The sequence below is a fragment of the Electrophorus electricus genome, chromosome 15, assembly GCF_041902795.1.
Source record: "Electrophorus electricus isolate QZ-2024a chromosome 15, ASM4190279v1, whole genome shotgun sequence".
NCBI lineage: Eukaryota > Metazoa > Chordata > Actinopteri > Gymnotiformes > Gymnotidae > Electrophorus > Electrophorus electricus.
The window spans coordinates 10,149,724-10,167,357 of record NC_137511.1 but is presented as its reverse complement, the minus strand read 5'-3'; the positions used below and the strand labels follow the sequence as shown (position 1 = coordinate 10,167,357).

Sequence of the window (17,634 nt, the reverse complement as noted above, 5' to 3'; positions counted from 1 at the left end):
AAAGAGGAAAGCCAGGCGTCCACGACGCTGTCCTTATCATAATATCAAACCTGTTGGAAAACGCACTGTGCTGAAAGGCTTAACTGGCTGTTTTGATGTTTTTGTGATAGTTCACTAGGGGTTTGCTTTCCACTTCCTCAGATATAAGCATGAATTGAAAGCTTTTCTCAGATACTCTTCTGCTTGGAGAGAGAGGGGGAGAGAGTGGTAGAGAGGGAGAGAGAGTGGTAGAGAGAGAGAGGAAGCGCCAGAGAGAGAGAGAGAGTGGTAGAGAGAGAGAGGGAGCGCGAGAGAGAGAGTGGTAGAGGGAGAGAGAGAGGGGGAGAGAGTGGTAGAGAGAGAGGGAGCGTGAGAGAGAGAGAGTGGTAGAGAGAGAGAGAGGGAGAGAGAGAGGGGGAGAGTGGTAGAGAGAGAGAGAGAGGGAGAGAGAGAGGGGGAGAGTGGTAGAGAGAGAGGGAGCACGAGAGAGAGTGGTAGAGAGAGAGAGAGGTAGAGGGAGAGGGAGAGAGAGAGACAGAGAGGGAGCGAGAGCAGAGGAGAGAGAGTGGTAGAAAGAGAGCGAGAGGGAGCATGCGCAGGGGAGGAAGAGCGGGGGTAGAGGGGGAGAGGGAGGAGGAGAGAATGAGAGCGAGAGCGGGGGAGAGAGAGAGAGAGAGAGAGCTGAGTGTGAGGGAGGGAGCGAGAGCCATAGAGAGAGGCAGGCAGACAGGGAGAGAGGGCCCAAACAAGCATGCCTCTGCTGATGGGCCTTTTTTCCACAGTGAGATAAAGTAGGTCATGAGCTGTCAGTCACAAAGTTTGGTTAAGATATGACATGTTTTTATGTGATGTCTGGGTTATCCTCATCTATTCAAATATGTATTTCAGGGAATCTTTTTTGTTATTGTAATGAATGTGTAAGAACACCATTCTACACATATTAATATTACTCTATATTTGACTTACAGTTTCATCTATTTAGACAGAACAAATAAGCTTTGTGCTTCATTACCACAGTGCTGAGACATTTAGGTGGAGCTAAAGCGGGACCCAAGAAGAAAACAATAGGTGAGAGCAAGCGTGAGCACAAGGCTCGACTTTACAGAATTAAACAAAAAGGTTTAATTAGAACTGATCCCACAAAATGAATCCCTCGCACCCAAAGATTCAATAGAATGTCGGTCATATTAATTACCCCGTGGGCTGCGGGATGAGCCAACAGTGGTAGAGTGACAGGGTGGCTGGGCAGAGAGTGCAGGAAGCAGATGCTCTGAGGAACTCTTCCACAGAAGAGTACTCCCTCTCTCTTTCTCTCCCTTCTCCCCTTCTTCCCTTCTTCCCTTCTCCCCTTCTTCCCTTCTTCCCTTCTCCCCTTCTTCCCTTCTCCCCTTCTTCCCTTCTTCCCTTCTCCCCTTCTCCCCTTCTCCCCTTCTTCCCTTCTTCCCTTCTTCCCTTCTCCCCTTCTTCCCTTCTTCCCGTCTTCCCTTCTTCCCCATCCTGGCCTGTTTCTCATGTATTAGACTTGTGCTTGTTTGCTTGTTTGCTGAAGCATCACTCACTCCAGTGAGGAGCCTGTCCATGTGGGAGCAGTGAGTGACATTCTGTGTTGCCCTTCCTCTTCCTCAGCATGCAGAGATGATTATGTGGATGAGCACTGAAAATCTCTGTATCTTTGGGGCTTATTAAACAAATTCCTTGTTTTATTTTCCCATGGCTTGCTAACTGGTCATTTTCCTGCACATGATATCTTAGCACACCCAGGGAAATGTGATTCGATTTGATTGCTAAAAAACAAAAGTACTGCTTTATTAGTTCCACAGTTTTTGTCTTAATATATATTATGTAATATATTTCTTTCTGTGTAGGTGGTGGAGGAGTTGTCACTGTGTTTGACACACACACACACACACACACACACACACAGAGTAGTGATAGTGAGTGCAGGTTCAGTTCCGCTACAGAACCTTTTCTCTATGTGCACTGTTGCATACTCACCTTCCCCTGAGGAGCTGCTGCTGATCGATTGGCGATTGACGCACAAGGAGAGAGTCTGCGTCTGTCACTCTGAGTCATCACAGCCTGCCCACGCGAGATGTGCACACACACCCACACACACACACATGCATGCACACACACACACACAAGGTCACTGGCCAGTGCATTAACGCAGCCCGTTCCACGGTCATCGTGGCCCAGCACACGCCTCATCATCAGACAGTGCTTTCTAGGCTTTTTAAATGAGACGGAACCCACCGTTACTACTGTGTCCCTGTATTAGCACATCCTGCTTGCTGCATCTTCAGTGCTTGCTGCAGTAGTGTGTGTATGTGTGTGTATGTGTGTGTGCATGTGTGTGTGTGTGAAAGTATATACATGTATGTGTGTATGCATACCAATGAGGGGCTGGGGTGTTTTTGTACTCTGCACATGAGGAACCACTAGCTTGGCTGTTCAAGGATGTTGGAGGTCTGAAGTCTCTCTTTCTCTCTCCCCCCCCCCTCTCTCTCTCTGTGTCTCTGTCCTTCACTCTCTCTTTGTTCTCCACTCATTCTCTATCCACCAATCATTCTCTCTATGCCTCTCACACTTTCTTTCCTCTCTCTTTTCTTACTGCCACTCAGAAACACGGTGCACTCGGGGAGCAGATAGTGAAAGGTTAATCCTGAGCTTTCATGAAACTCTCATGCAGCTGTGTTCTATGGAAGTGCTCTCTTTTCTGGGTATATGTGGTGGTGAACTGGGTAAAAGTCCATTTAATAGTGCGTTTGAAAGCTGCTTGATGTTAGTTTTGTTAAGTGCATCCAAGCAGAGCCCCTCCCTTGGATCAACCTTTTATATGCAGTTCATGCACATGCAAAATAACTTTAGAGAAGTTTCTTGATTGGTCAGTACAAACATACTACATTTTTTGATGCTGATTCCAGACCCTAGGATAAGAACGTTTTTTCTCAAAGCACTATTAGTGATAATTATCGGGTTGTAATAAAGTGTTCTTACGTCATCTTTATGTCCATGTGTAGCGTGCCGTAAGTCTGCCCCAAAATTCATAATGCTTCACACTTGCAGTGTGCATCAGTGTTTTTGTACATTTTACCTCACATGCTGATGTGTTTCACAGCGCTTCACCTTCCTCCCCCTCCTCATCCTCTCCCCCTCCTTTTTCTTCAGGATATGATCCCCTCTGCAGAACCATAAGGTCATGTGAAAGAGGAGGGCAGGGGGGTTTCATGAAAAGGTGAGTGAGTGCCTTTGGCTGAGGGCTCAGAGCACAGCTACAGAGGCTTCAGAGATGAAACTGGAGATCTGCTGGGAGACTGGAGTTCTGCTGGGAGACTGGAATCAACTGTCCATTAATGCCCAGAACTCCTGCCAGAATAGCTGAGAATGAGAATCAGACAAGCTGTGCCAGTTCTTTGGGGTTTGTGTGTATGTGCATGTGTGAGTCAAAATCAGCAATATCAATATTCCATCTGAGACACTGCAATGGGACAGTTTGCATCTATAATCAAACTGTGCAGAGAGAGATAATGTGATTAAGTACTGAAAACACAGGGGGAGTGAGAGCTAGGTGTATCAGGTGTCGCTACGTGGCAGTCATTAGCCACAGATTGGTCCCTCCTGAGTGGCTGAAGGCTGAAGTAGTGATGCAGAGATACAGGTCCACACAGCCCTCTGAGCTCCAGGGTGGCAGACGCAGTGAGGGGTGTTGAGGGCAGCGCCCCCGCGCCAGCCCCTGGTGTTAGTCATGGCATCTGGCTGGGTCATGTGTGCCCACCACACAGTGTTTGCAGGATGTCACTGATTTCCATATAAATGATGACCCTGCAGCTTTTCTGGCATGTTTTTTTTTGTTGTTGTTGTTGCCTACTCGAACTGAGCGAGACTCGAGTGAGATGCTGGAGGATGTGTAATAGGTGCTGCTCTCCAGCTGTGAGGCACGTGGCTTGATTGTTTGTGCAAAAGCAAGAGGTGGGTGAATAGAGGATGTGTGTGTGAGTGTGTGAGTGTGAGTGTGTGTGTGTGTGTGTGTTTGTGTGTGTGGGGCGTGGGGGTGACAGAGACCAGGGTTGGGCTTCCAGATGGCTCAATGCGTGTATAGGTGCTGTCTGCTCACTACACCCTCTTGCCTCACTCCATCTCACTGTGTAGGGTGAATGTAAATTAATCTAATTGACAGGCCAATGCCTTGAAGACCAGTGCTCATGCATAGAGAATAGACTCCCCCCTCCCTTCCGACCCACACACACACACACACACACACACACACACACACACACACACACACACACCTCCTGCTTACATACTGTTTTGGTCTTTAGTGTCAGCACTTCATAGTTTTACATCTCTGCAACTATCTTGCTCTACCCCCCTCCCCCCAGCACTAGGTGTCCTGTGATCACAGCTCTCTCTCACTTGCCTTTTCTCTCAGTGAGCGTTCACTTCTTTCTCTCCCTCTCTCCGCGGGTCTTCGGCTCTGGTCGCTAGCCTCTTTCTCTGCTCCGAGCTTTTCCTCGGCCTGGGGCGGTTAGGCTGCGGGAAGGTGCTCAGTTCCCAGGCTGTGAGGAGGACTAAGTGGAGTGTTGCAGGCTGCCGGCACCATGCCTCTATGACTGAGGGCGACCGAAGGACTGCCGGTATCTCGGGCAAAGCGATCGAGTGCGGGATAGAGATGTAGAGCTCTGGGACCATAGAACCACAGGACTGCATGGGGTAATGCTGTAAAGGGCAGATGTGCATGGATTGAGTGAAAATGTGTTTGGAGGAGACACAGATTTAAAGCAGTTGTATGCCATCTTGATTTTGGCTGAGAGGTTATTGGGGGTGTGGACTGCACTGCCCATGTGAAGAGCCTCATGATGGCTTTGCTTGTTTGCATGGTGATTCTTCTAACCAAACACCATTCCTTTCTTCTTTGTGTCAAAAAGAAACTCCATTCCTGTTCTTCTCTGCAGATGGGTCACATGATCTTATGTCACATCCAGAGGCGGATTTCTGCTGTCATTCTCTTTGTCGACATTTTGGATCTCTCTCTTCAAACCCAGGTTCTTTGGCATCTTGACATCTTCCGCAGGAGCTTCCGGCAACTTACCAACCACAAGTGTATGGAGGACTCGTGCATCTTTTGTGCTCTGAAGGTAAGTGCACGTCTAGCCCTTCTGAAAGAACTGAGCTGGAGTGAGCTGGTCACAGGAGCAGGATGTGTAGGGTTAGGGTGTGTCCTCCCAGAAATACTGGAGAAATACCTCCATGCCTAGTGCAACTGATGTTCCAGCAGGGGATGGGGAGGTGAAGAGTGTAGCAGACTCATTTCCTGACTGGCCCAAAATGAGTTCCTCATCATTGTCAGCATCATCATGTTCTGCCCTGTTCTCTCTCTCTCTCCATCTGTTGACAAAGTTGTTTCCCTTTCCTGTGAAGAAAAATAGAGTGAACGTGAGAGTGAGCATAAGAGTGAGTCAGGTAAGAGGAGTAAGAGGAACTGCAAAATGCAGTTCACCCTTTTTTTAAATTATATGTAATGAGCTCACACAAAGTTCTGTGGTGCTGTTGCCTCCAGGCTAAATGTGGAAGTGCTATTTATGGGCCTTGTCTCACCCGTAGAAGCCTAACAGCTGACGTTTCTCTGAGTGATCCTAATTTTAGCCATGGCTCTGTGTTAAAAGGCCTTCTCCTTTTGTACGTGGATGTTTATTTCTGAAAATAACAACACATCAGCTAACTGCATTTTATTTTGCCTTAGTGGATAAAGGGCACAAATTGAGCCCCCTGTAAAGGTTCTGATTTCTTGCCTTCTTCTTCCTGTGATAGCTGGTATGTTGTCACTGAGCCAGTCTCCTTGCAGTGTTGCCAATTCTTAACTCTTTTTCTTGGAATCTCTGCCTGCTTCCTCGGCTGCCCTCTGGGTCTGAGTGTTGCCACGGTTCCCTGTTACCCTGGCTACTCCTCACCCTGATGGGTCTTACCCCGCCCACCTGCTGCCGTAATGGCCTGCCATAATGGCCTGCTGTAATGGCCTGCCATAATGGCCCCTACCTGCCTGTGCGTTGCCTTGGAGGCCTGTTGGTGGTTAAAGAGGGGAGGGGCTAGCAGGTTCCTGCAGGTTCCCCAGGGGCTGTGTGAACTGGAATTGGTTGATGGCTTTATTGGGAACCCATGGAGACAAGATAAGTCTTAGACCCTGTTGGGCAGTGTGAGGATCACCCCAAGAAGGAAGCCAGACACCAGTCTGTGGTGGCATATGAGCACAGAGGAGCCTTATGGCGCAGTGAGTGTGTGTGTGTGTGTGTGTGTGTGTGTGTGTGTGCGCGTGTGTGGGTGTGCGTGTGGGTGTGAGAGAAAGAGGGAGAGAGACTACTGCTGGGGAGCCTGTGAATCTCACATTGGCAGGCTAGAGGAGGTTACGTCTTGAGAAGCAGACTGTCTCGCATATGGTGGCGCCTATGAATGTTTGTTACATGTGGTGAGGCGTGAGTGTACTGTGTGTGTATGAAGGGGAGGACAAAGTTAAGGTGGAAAACTTTTTGATGCATGAAATATGTCTCTTTGTACCATATGTCCTTCTAGTGTAGGGATGAGTGTGTGAGTGTGTAAGAAATGAATGGAGTTCGTTGTAATGCCAGAGTTGTTAGCTCTCTCTGTTCTCCACTCCCTCTCTTCTCTATCTTTCTCCTCCAGTCTCATCTCTCTCGTCTCTGTTCTCTTTTCCCTCCACTTTTCTACTGTCTTCTCCACTTTGTCCTCTACTCTCTCTCTCTTCTCATCTCTCTTTCTGCTCCACTCTCTCTTCTCCTCTCTCTTTCTCTCCCACTCTCTCTCTCTTTCTTTTCCTTAATTAAGTGTGTGGGTGAAGTGCTGAGGCAGCAGGAACCATAGATGGGAAGCTGGGCTCTGGTGATACAGAGCCAGACCATGACGCATACACACATCACTGACGTACAAATACACACACCACATATACACCACACCCCCCCACACCCCACTCACTTCTCTCACTCACTTCTCTCTCTCTCTCTCTCTCTCTCTCTCTCTCTCTCTCTCTCTCTCTCTCTCTCTGACTCTCCTGACTCTTCCCCTTTTTCCCACTTTCCTTCACTTCCATTCTTACATAATGTATTAATCCTCTTCACATGCATCAATGGCAGAAATTTCCTTATTCTGTTAAAAATAGATCTTCTTCCCCTTGTTACAATTAGGAAAATAACACCATGAGGCCTATGAGTGAGTCTAAGGCATGACACTTGTCTTCGTTTGGGCAGAACAGAAACACTGGGAGCTCACTGACTGAGATCACTGGCCTTGATATGTCTGTGAAATTAATTTGATAAAGTCTGTGTGTCCTCTTGAAAATTAGTTTTCTTACAGAATTTAGCCCCCATGCTTATTATTATGTTATTTTTCTTAAGGCATATTGTTCAGGAAAGTACTGTGAATAACTACTTTGAAACTAATCTGAAAAGTAAAAAGCCAGAGGAGTGAGAATCTGGAACCACTGAAGGGTGCTTGGAGTATATGAGGAGTTAAAGGTTAAAGTCCTTAATGGTGTGAAGATGTCATTATGTGTGCCTGATGATAGCTTGAGGAACCTCGAGAAACAAGGGCTGCGAGTTGTCTGCTGGTTGGCCTGAGGTTGCAGATGAGCTTGGACTTGTTCAGCGTCCATCTCCTGGTTCAGTGTCCTCCAACATAACACCCCAGAGGATTGGGTAGCAAAAGGCAGAAAGTGACTTCTGAAGGCATTCTGCTCAGCCCAGTATTAATCATGCCCAATAAAATGAAAGAAGGTAGATTTGAGTCTACAATGTGGAGACGTGTGTGTGTGTGTGTGTGTGTGTGTGTGTGTGTGTGTGTGTGTGTGTGTGTGTGTGTGTGTGTGTGTGTGTGTGTGTGTGTGTGTGTGTGTATACATACCCAGACCCTATCCATGGCCTTACCAGACCCTATCTAGGCCCTGTACCTGTGGGCCCTGTGGTTCCGGGCAGTTCCTCATACTCTGCTCACTCTCCCTTGTCAACACATTCACACACCCAAAGTCACTTCTGCTCTTTCAGTAGATTTTGATTCAATTTTATTTATATAGCAATCTTAACAATAGACGTTGTCTTGAAGCAGCTTTACAGGAAGCAGGTCTAGACTCCCAATGAGCTAGTCAAGGGCAACAGCAGCAAGGAAAATTCCCTTGGGGTGAGAGAAGAAACCTTGGGAGGAACAGACTCGGAAAACCCATTCTCCTCTTGGCAAAACTGCATAGGAGAGCTTAAACAAATGAGAAAAGCATTAACTGAAAACAGATAAAGTCAATTAGATACAGAGTATATATGGTAAATAACAAGTCTAGTATATTACGATAGTACATTATTTGGTCTTCTTATTTGTGAATATTTCTCCCCTGTCTCTCAGAGCTGGGTTTTTCCCCAGAGATTGCAGGACCCAGCAGTAAAAGTTCTTGGCTGTCCACCAAGAGCCACACAGACCTGAGACATGCTCTACCAAGGCAGAGCCCTGAGCATCCAAAGGCATTACACACATTTGGCTGTTTAGCGATTGGCAGTAAATGAGTTGCAGGTCATTTTTGCTGACTACATTACTGCAAAAGTTTAAAAAAACAAACAAACCACACAATGTGTTGAATTTTAGGTTAATGATAATGCACACAAACGACAATAATGCGGGAAGTATGTTTATTACTAAACACTTACTATAGAGGTTGCCTCTATACATACTAAGTTACTACTGCTATGTAAACTCTGATATCATTGATATCATTAGTGCAAACTTGCTAGACTGCATATACTCCAGTAGCAGAAAAATGCTGTCACACACACACACATATGCATGCACTCACAATCATGCAAACACAAGCACATACACATAAGCATATTCACACACATCCACACACGTGCACACACAAACACATTAATTCCTACGGTATATATGTCACTTCTTTTTTCAAGCGTCATGCTCCATATTCTCTGAACATGTCTTCATAGGCAGTTTTTAGATGTAGGTGGAAGCTGCTAGGGTGTTAGATGGTATTACTGCTTAAAGGTCCATCCCTAAAAAGCAGGCTCTGAGCAGTGCACTTTTGCTACTTTGTAGTGATGTGTGTTTTGTGTAAGAGAGAGCGTGCTGGAGGTGTGTGTGTGTGCGCATCCATGTGTGTGAGAGCGAGAGAAGGCAGGAGAGACAGCGAGAGTGCATACAAATGTGTGTGTGTGTGTGTGTGTGTGTATTTTTGCATATTCTCACTGTCCTTGTGAGTTTGAGCAGTGCGGTGCTATGTGCTGATACTCTGGACTGGGGACTTGTGTCTTTGAGTGGAGGTTAATGTCTCATTTCACAGGCGATGCCTCAGGGCCTACAACTAACAATGAAGGCTCTAGTGGGGCGTGTGTGTGTGTGTGTGTGTGTCTGCATGTGCCTGTGTATGTGCGTATGTGTGTTAGTATTTCTGCCTGCGTGTTCTTGACTCCAGCACTGATGGTTTAGTCTACCACTTGGATCAGCAGATTGACTGTGCGCTTGCACGAATCCTATTCCCATGGGGTCACGTGCACTGACCTCTGTGTCCTCAGCTTCACCCCCCCATTGCTCCAGCTGTAGTACATTATTCCACCAAGCACTCTCAGTGCACACACACACACACACACACACACACGCACACGAGTCTGCCATTCTGTCAATGTGTCATGGTCAGCATAGTCACACACACACTCTGTGGATGTATGTTGGCCAGCACTGCTACGGGCATACACACAGTGAAGCTGGGAGCAGTCTGAGGACTGATTGCTGGGTGTGATGTATGTGCTCCGCATACACAGCGGACTTCCATTTGGCCCTCGTCTCTCCTGAGTGTTTCATTAGCTGAGGAAGAGAGGGAGGGAATGATGGCGTGGAAGTGCAATGGAGAGACTGTATGTTTGAGATAGTGAGAAAGGGAGGGTGTGTGTATGCAAGTGTGAGTGAGAGTGAGTGTGTGTGCATTGCTGTAACGAAAGGCATTAAAACCAAAAATTCAAAAATCCACTTAAAACTGGAAAAATCCAATCAGAGCATCAGAGCAGGCTTCAGTGGTGTACACACTGTCAGTTGATGATAGGGGTGGTGGTGGGGGTTGGGGTGCAGTGGTGGAAAATTCCCCTTGTCCAGCTCACGCTCCGTGGGCTAAGCTCTCATTCTCCCTCCCTCCCCCGTTCTGGCTCTTCTTGGTGCATTGCTGCAGTCATCACGCTGCATCACCGCTCCCCATGGCGGCAGCCCGCCCTGCTCTGGGGAATCCCCCTACTCGTACCCTCCCTACTGTGGAGGTGTGTCATTGTGGGGTTCTTTATCATCCTGGGTTCATTGTCCAGTGGATGTGTGTGCCAAGCTTCTGCTACTTTTGCGTGGCTGGAGATGCTAATGTCCTGTCCCTGCGTCTCCTGGGCTCCCTGGACTGAGATGAGCTTGTTTTCTCTTACGATGGTTGTTCTGAGGGTTCAACACCAGCGCCAGTGCTGATGGACTGGGAAATAGAGTACTGCTTGACAGTTTTAGTCTTTTAAATGTCCTTTTTTAAAGCTTACACACTGGTCTGAAGTTACTTTGAGCTGTAGCTACAGACTTGTCCTTTCTGTTCGAAACAATTGAAAGACAAGGGGTTAAATGTGCACCAGTGTTGTTTTCACTTGCTAAGTTTGTGTGAAGGTAAACTGTGCAACTGCAGCTAGAATGAGTGAGTGTTACCATCGCACAGGGAGTGGGTGTGCTGATGAGGGCTGTGCTGGTTTGTGTGTGAGTGTGAGTGGGAGTGTATGTGCGCATCCCAGCTTCAGTGTGCTTTTACAGCATGTGTGTCTCTGTGTGTGTGTGTGTGCGTGTGTGTGCGCGTGTGTGTGCGCGTGTGTGTGCGCGTGTGTGTGCGTGCGCGTGTGTGTGTGTGTGTGTGTGTGTGCATGTGTGCATGTGCGTGTGTGTGTTGCAGAGCATCTTTGCCCAGTTCCAGTTCAGCAGTGAGAAGGTTCTGCCGTCGGACGCCCTGCGCACCGCCTTGGCCAAGACCTACCAGGACGAGCAGCGCTTCCAGCTGGGCATCATGGACGACGCCGCCGAGTGCTTCGTAAGAGCCTGCCTCTTCCCGCTGTCTTCGTTCCTCCTGCCCTTATCTTATCATCTCTCCGCCACTCAGTCTGTCGATCACACCATCTTTTCATAACTTCATCTCTCTCCCTGAAACTGTATTGTCAGCTCTTTCCTCTCATCTCCTGACCTGAAACCCCCCCCCCCATTTAATCTCTCACGAATCCTATCATCCCTGACTGGAGATCTAAAAGAGCTTTTCTTTTAGTGTTGCTGTTTGTGCAGTCAGAGTAAGGAGTGTGGGAGAGGGAGGTGTGCAGGTTGAGATAACACACGGAGTCGGAGGACGTTACGCTGCTGTAAGTGATGTTTAACTCAGCTGGGTGGTTAGCAGGTACTTAGCAGGTGATGTCTTTTTATAGGCACTGGAAGCAGTTAGGGCACACGGCACATTAAACCTAACTTAAGACAGCTGATATGAGGCAAGTGGGGGTTGAGGCTATTTCCTTATGTTTTAAAATCATTTTAAGATAAGTCCAGCTGTCACAGCCTGGTAAAAACCATGACAAAATGAAATATGAAAGTGTTGTCTTTGCTATTGCACTTCAGGGTTGATATTTCATTGTGTAATGACAAACATGTTTGTAGAACATAAACATCACAGTCTTTTTCGGGGTATAAAGAGTGCCCCGACTGTGGTCTGTAATTGAATTAATCAGCTCACTCGTGTTTGTATGAACAGCAAGTATGTGAGGGGTGTTTTGGAGAGATGCTATTACTCTTAGGCCTGTCCTCCCCAGGCTAACGCACTCCTCTAATCCACAAACCAGATTATTAGCCTGTACTTGATTAAGGCACATGGACTGAGTTTACCTAACATTCATGGCCTTAAAGGACGCACTTCTTAAACATCAATACTGATAATTGCTTTTAAGCAAATAAGCAATTGAAGGATCATTCACAGCTGAGCAGCTGAGCTGTCCAATCAAGATAGCTGACCAAGAGAGCCTCTGATTGGCTCATTCTTAACTACCCATTTATATGCAGCCGGTTCTGTGTAGGTCAGGACTTTTCCGCTATAGATTTGTGAAAGCAGCAGTGCTCTTTCTCCAAGGTCACAAAAGACGACATCATCAAAGTGTTATTTAGTTCAATTAGCAGCTCTCCAGTAGTTCTGGAGCACCAGGCAGCTTCTGTCGCTGCTCTCCGTTTGATTATTTTTATCCGAGGAGCTGTTGAATCCAGCCGCTGCCATGAATTCACTCTTTATTTGACTGTTTCGTATAGAAGGCAGAGTCAGGCACGGGGCCAGGCCCTCACCACACCGCTCCTGCCTGCCGCCTCCTGCTCCCTCTCCGAGTGTGAGAGGAGAGGCCGTAACTCCTCATTTCCGCTCCTCCCACGCACACCCGTCTGCACATCTGCTCTGCTGCAGATGGGAGATCTCCTATTTTTGCAGGAGCAGGAAATGACACGCACTTTAGGTACCAATAGTGTTTATTTTTTCCAGGGCTTGTGAAGGCAAGTGCTGCTTGACTCTGTAGGCACGAGCCAGCTGCCAGGGTGCGCTGGCTAGTGTGGGTCCTGCATGTGAACCCGGCTGCTGGGCTGGGGCCAGTACGCTCAGTGCAGGTTGATACAGAGTGAATATGGTGGGCATGGCCAGTGGTCAGGCAGATGAAGGGGGAAGAGAAGGAGCAGGAGTGGGAGCTGATGTATAGTTTTCCTCTCTGCTTGCTGGTCTTTCTTTCTATCTCCTCACCTCGTTCTTTCTCTTTCTCCCCCTCTCTCCTCTCTCTCTATCTTCCTTGCTTCCTCTCCCCTCCCTTTCTTTCTGTCTCTTTCACAGGCTGTATCTCTGTTGGGAGGCAGCAGCATGATCGATTGATTTTAAATTTGTTCAGCAAGGGAATCAGAATGATTCGCATGAAATATAGATGTGTTCTTTTCCCTTGATCAGATTAACGTGAAGTGAGTGCTGACAGTGAAAAATGAATCAACAAAGCGAACCACACAACTTGCTTGACGCGATAAGATTCGAAACTCGTTCTCTCACAATGCACATCAACAAAGCCCCATTAGAAAACATCCCAAACACCCCAGACAGTTGAGTCAGACAGCATGCACACGCGTGCACACTCAGACAGAGAAGTGTCAAATGTCTGTTTTCCTTGCAGGAGAACCTCCTGATGCGTATACACTTTCACATCTCCGATGAGACTAAGGAGGACATCTGCACAGCCAAGCACTGCATCCCACACCAGAAGTTTGCCATGACACTGTTTGAACAGGTCTGTAACAGCTGTGCCTGATCTCTTGCAGTTTATTCTCTCCCATTAAACCCCACAGAACAGCGTTAGATATTTCTGCAAGACATGGTGAAACATATTTCTAAGAAATCCCAGTGTGGCTGAGTCTACAAATCCAGTCAACAGTGTAAACAGGAACAGTTTTCACAAGTTTGCAGTTGGTCTGCAATGCTAAGGTCACAAACTGTGGTCAGAGATGGCAGTTTTGTATATGACAGTACTTGCGTTCAGCGTGCATGAAGTAGAGAAACCAGGAGATCCAAAATGACCTGCTCACTCACTCTTACACACAGGAGGAAAGGAAGTTGTTCCATGCTGTTGTGCACCTATGTGCTGTGTTTTATTCAAATGAATGTTTAATGTGAGACTTACAGTGCGCATTCACTCGTGTTTCATTGCTGATTTCTCTGCTGCCCTCAGTGCGTGTGCAGTAGTTGTGGTGCCACTTCAGACCCACTGCCCTTCATCCAGATGGTACACTACATTTCCACCACATCGCTGTGGTAAGTGGGGGCCCGTGCTGTCAATCACACAAAGTCACGCATGCCTGACTCTCAGTCTGGCAGCAGGCGTCTCCAGCAGGAGGCGTGCCTCACCGCTATTGGTACTATTTGCCGGGTCTGTCAGTGCTGGGCCGCGAGAAGCTGCGTGGAGGGGGGAGCTCGTGTAGCGGGGGACATGCACCATCCTTATGGCTCCTTTGTTGGCTGAGTGGGTGTGAGGACAGGGGATGGATGACTGCGCTGGAGGTAGCAGGCCTAAGCCTGCACAGCCGCAATGGGGCTCTCTATCACAGGTTATTAGCTGTCATTGAACATGTCAGCCCGGTGAGAGCCATCGTGTAGAACGGTGTAAAGGAAGTACTCGGCGAGGAAGGCTTTTTTTTCCCTCAGCCCTACACGCCTACATACGCATTCACTCATACACTCTCACTCACTTACTCTGATTAATTTCACTCGATACTCTACCTTTTGTAGCCCCCCCACCCTCTCTCTCTCCCTCTCTCCCCTCTGACTCTCTCCCTATCTCTCAATTAAATTCAGTTTAATTCAGTTCATTGGTGCATTATTAGTATGATACATATTCACACTTAATTGCCAAAGCTTTAATGAAGAATTAAACATGGTAAATAAAAAGTAAAATAGATTTTAAATATTTTAAATCGTATATCAGGAAATAGCAGGTAGGGATTCTTATATTACCTAATAATAATAATAATAATAATAATAATTACTCCTATTACCATTATTACTTATTTATTACTGCTACTACTTCTATCACCAATACGAACACCAACAACAACAATAATAATAATAGATTAAACTGTGTTGTGTATGGTATCTGATATGGTCATTCACTGTCCCTCAGCCTGTGGCAGGAGTGAACGTACAATGCTGCCAGTGTGCTGATCTCTTTATGTCCACCAACTCATACGGCAGCATTTCCTTATCAGGACTTTTAAGCTTGGGGAATATATGACTAATTCTTTCAAAATTTAGTTCTAATCTTAGTAAATTGTGTACATTCAGTTAGGAAGTGCAGCTCTGTCTCAGTCTTATTGTCCTGGCACTGCTGGCACAGTCTCTGTTCTTTAGGTAACCATGACTGTTTATGTCTGACGGCCTCTATGGCCAGGCGTTGGTCACTGAGTCTGTACTCGGTCAGGATGGAGCTCAGTTTTGAATCAGACAGTGTGCTTAGGTAATCTGCCATGCTGTACTATCAGTTTAGGGCCAGATAACACTCCAATTTACTTTGTGATTTTGATTGAGTTTCTAAATAAGTGATATAGTTTTGTTTGAGTTGTTTTATATTAGGGGTGATTCTGATTGGGTTTGCTGTTATGTTCTGATCCTGAGCATGTGTAGTGTTGGTGTGAGTTAATGCTGAACAGTTACAGAATCAAAAAGTTTTAGCTAAATTCTGATGTGTTGTTTTATCGCATACAAAGCCCTGCATGCTTTTCTGCTCAGTTCATTCATCAGTTAAAATGTTCAGAAGAAATCATTTTGATCCCTAAATAATTATAACTGTTCGAATATTCAGTATTGTTGACACCTAATGTAAATGTGTTTTGATCCCTGACATCTGGATTCTTTCAATATGATGACAGTAGTCTTTTTTAGGTTTACTGCTGGGACCCAGGTCTGGCTGTACTGTTCCAGCAGGTTCAGGTTCTTCGGCAGATCCTGTACAGTGGGGGACAGCAGAACCAGGTCATCTGCACAGAGCACGAATTTATTCTCTGGATCATGCAGAGTGAGACCAAGAGCTGTAGACTCCTATAGTATTTTTGGCAATTCATTAATATAGATATTAAAAGGTGTTGGGTTTAGATAGCAGCCTTGTCTCACTCTACATTCCTGAGAGAGGAAATTTTCTCATTTATGGCCAGTTTTTATACCATACCTATTTCCCATGTACATTGACTTAATGAGATGTTTTATCCCCTATACTACTTTATATCATTTTGTAAAATAAACCTTGACAGATGGAATTCAAAGCCTTTGTAAAGTCTATAAAGCATGCAAATGTTTTGCGTGTATTTTGGACAACATATTTAGCAGTTAGGGTGTGTAGGATGTAAATATTACTAATGGTGTAGTAATTTGGTATAAATACAGTTTGGCTTCTATTCAAGACATTGTGCTTAGTAAATTCAGAAATCTAGAGTTTAAAATGCGACATATTAATCCCAGATTACTGTTCACACAGATGCCTTGACTCCAGATTTCAGGGAAGAAACCTACACTCAGAACCAGGTTTTAGATTATTTATAATAGCCAAATGAAATTTGAAGTTGCTATCATTTCATTCAGTAAACCATCAGACCCAAATGCTTTTTTTAAATTTTAGTTTATTAATTTTCTCCATAAGTTCCTTCTCTAAATAAAGAAGTTTAATGGGGTTTGGTTATCTTTAACAGCTAATTCTAATTTCTCCATTTTTTGATTTATATGACTTTGTTGAGGATTTGCGTTTGACTCTACTTCCTGGCAGAGAGTTTGGAAATAAGTTGTCTAAATGCCCTCATTTGATATCACCAGTTCTTCATGGTCTCTGTTTTTAAGGTTGTTTTTGTCTCTTCCCCACCTGCCGATTCAGTTGTGTATGTAGTTTGTGACAGGGAGTCAAATTCCCAGGAGCCATTGGGAGGACATGCCACATTTTCATCATCTCCTTCCCTTATCTATATCACCAGATTATTCAACTGTTTCACCTGTCTCCCATTTGCTATCAAATTACAAAGAATATTTAAACCTGGACTTTGCTTCTACTCATTGTGAAGAATTGCCAACATTCAGTGATATACTGATTGTTCTCTGTCTGTAGGCTTTGTTTTGGGGTATTTCCCTGTTGTGGGGTTTTGTTTTTTTTTTGGTCATCTGTTTTGGATTTTCCCTTTTGCTTGTCTGCCTTGTATTTTTGTATTTCTGTACTTTAGCTTTTGACTGTTTTGACTATTCTCTTGATGTTCCCTGTATACTGGGTGCTGTTCTTTCTGGTTTTTACCTTCTGAACATTTTAATTTGGCACTTGTTTGACAACACCTTTTGTTATTGCCTTAAAACACGCAGGGAAATGCCAAACATGAGTGTCTGGTTTGTTTTCACTATGTTACAGGTATGGTTGTCCCAGAAGTGGTTTGTTTTGACTTATTGATTAGTGTCAGTTGCTTGAGGGTGTGCCATGCTTTTTCATATTAATAGACAGTCTTGATCAAACCAATTGCCTTCTTTTTAGTTTGGAAAATGTGAACTTCTGCAGAAGTTCTTTTCCATTTCTGCTGATTACATTGTCATAGTTGTTTCTGTGGGGGCAAAAAGAAATATTAACTTAGAGGCTCATATGAGGCTTTGCAGCTTTAGTCTGGTGCAGATGTACTGCAGTAATTGCTTGATCTGACCCGTCTCTTGACTGGAGTGTGTTCCTCTGATGGAATCGAGCGTAACTGTATTGCTGCTGTAGGCTGCACTGCAGGGGTGGGGGTGGGGGGTGGGGAGTTGTAGGGTAACACTGTTGACTGGCTGGTTGCGGTGAGCTGAAATGTAAATCTGATTGATGGTGTCTGCTGTGCTAGTAGGGGCAGGTGATTCTCTAATGGAGTTTGTATGCAGGTGGGCTTTTAGTGGATATGCTGTCAGTTGAAGGCCTCTGCACTGTTGGATGCTCGCCTGTATAAGTTGTGATTGTGTGCACATCTCACCCCAGTGCCACAGCCTTCAGTGTTTTAGCAAACTCTTTGATCACGTGTGCACCATCATATAGGTGGTGCGGAGTGATGGTGATC

General features: G+C 45.8%; 1 protein-coding gene across 20 annotated transcripts in view; it reads left to right on the top strand.

Moving 5' to 3' along the window:
• Positions 1-17,634, top strand: part of usp54b (ubiquitin specific peptidase 54b) — a 68,349-nt gene that overhangs the window by 31,018 nt on the left and 19,697 nt on the right. For 8 of the 20 annotated variants that reach the window (XM_081698211.1, XM_081698204.1, XM_081698202.1 and 5 more), the window contains 4 exons: positions 5,022-5,114; positions 10,940-11,074; positions 13,212-13,325; positions 13,764-13,846. The exons of 1 other annotated variant lie outside the window; for it this stretch is intronic. In XM_081698211.1, the coding sequence (XP_081554337.1) occupies positions 5,022-5,114; positions 10,940-11,074; positions 13,212-13,325; positions 13,764-13,846 (425 nt within the window). 11 more of the 20 variants (XM_081698208.1, XM_035533878.2, XM_081698213.1 and 8 more) reach the window with 10 other exon arrangements.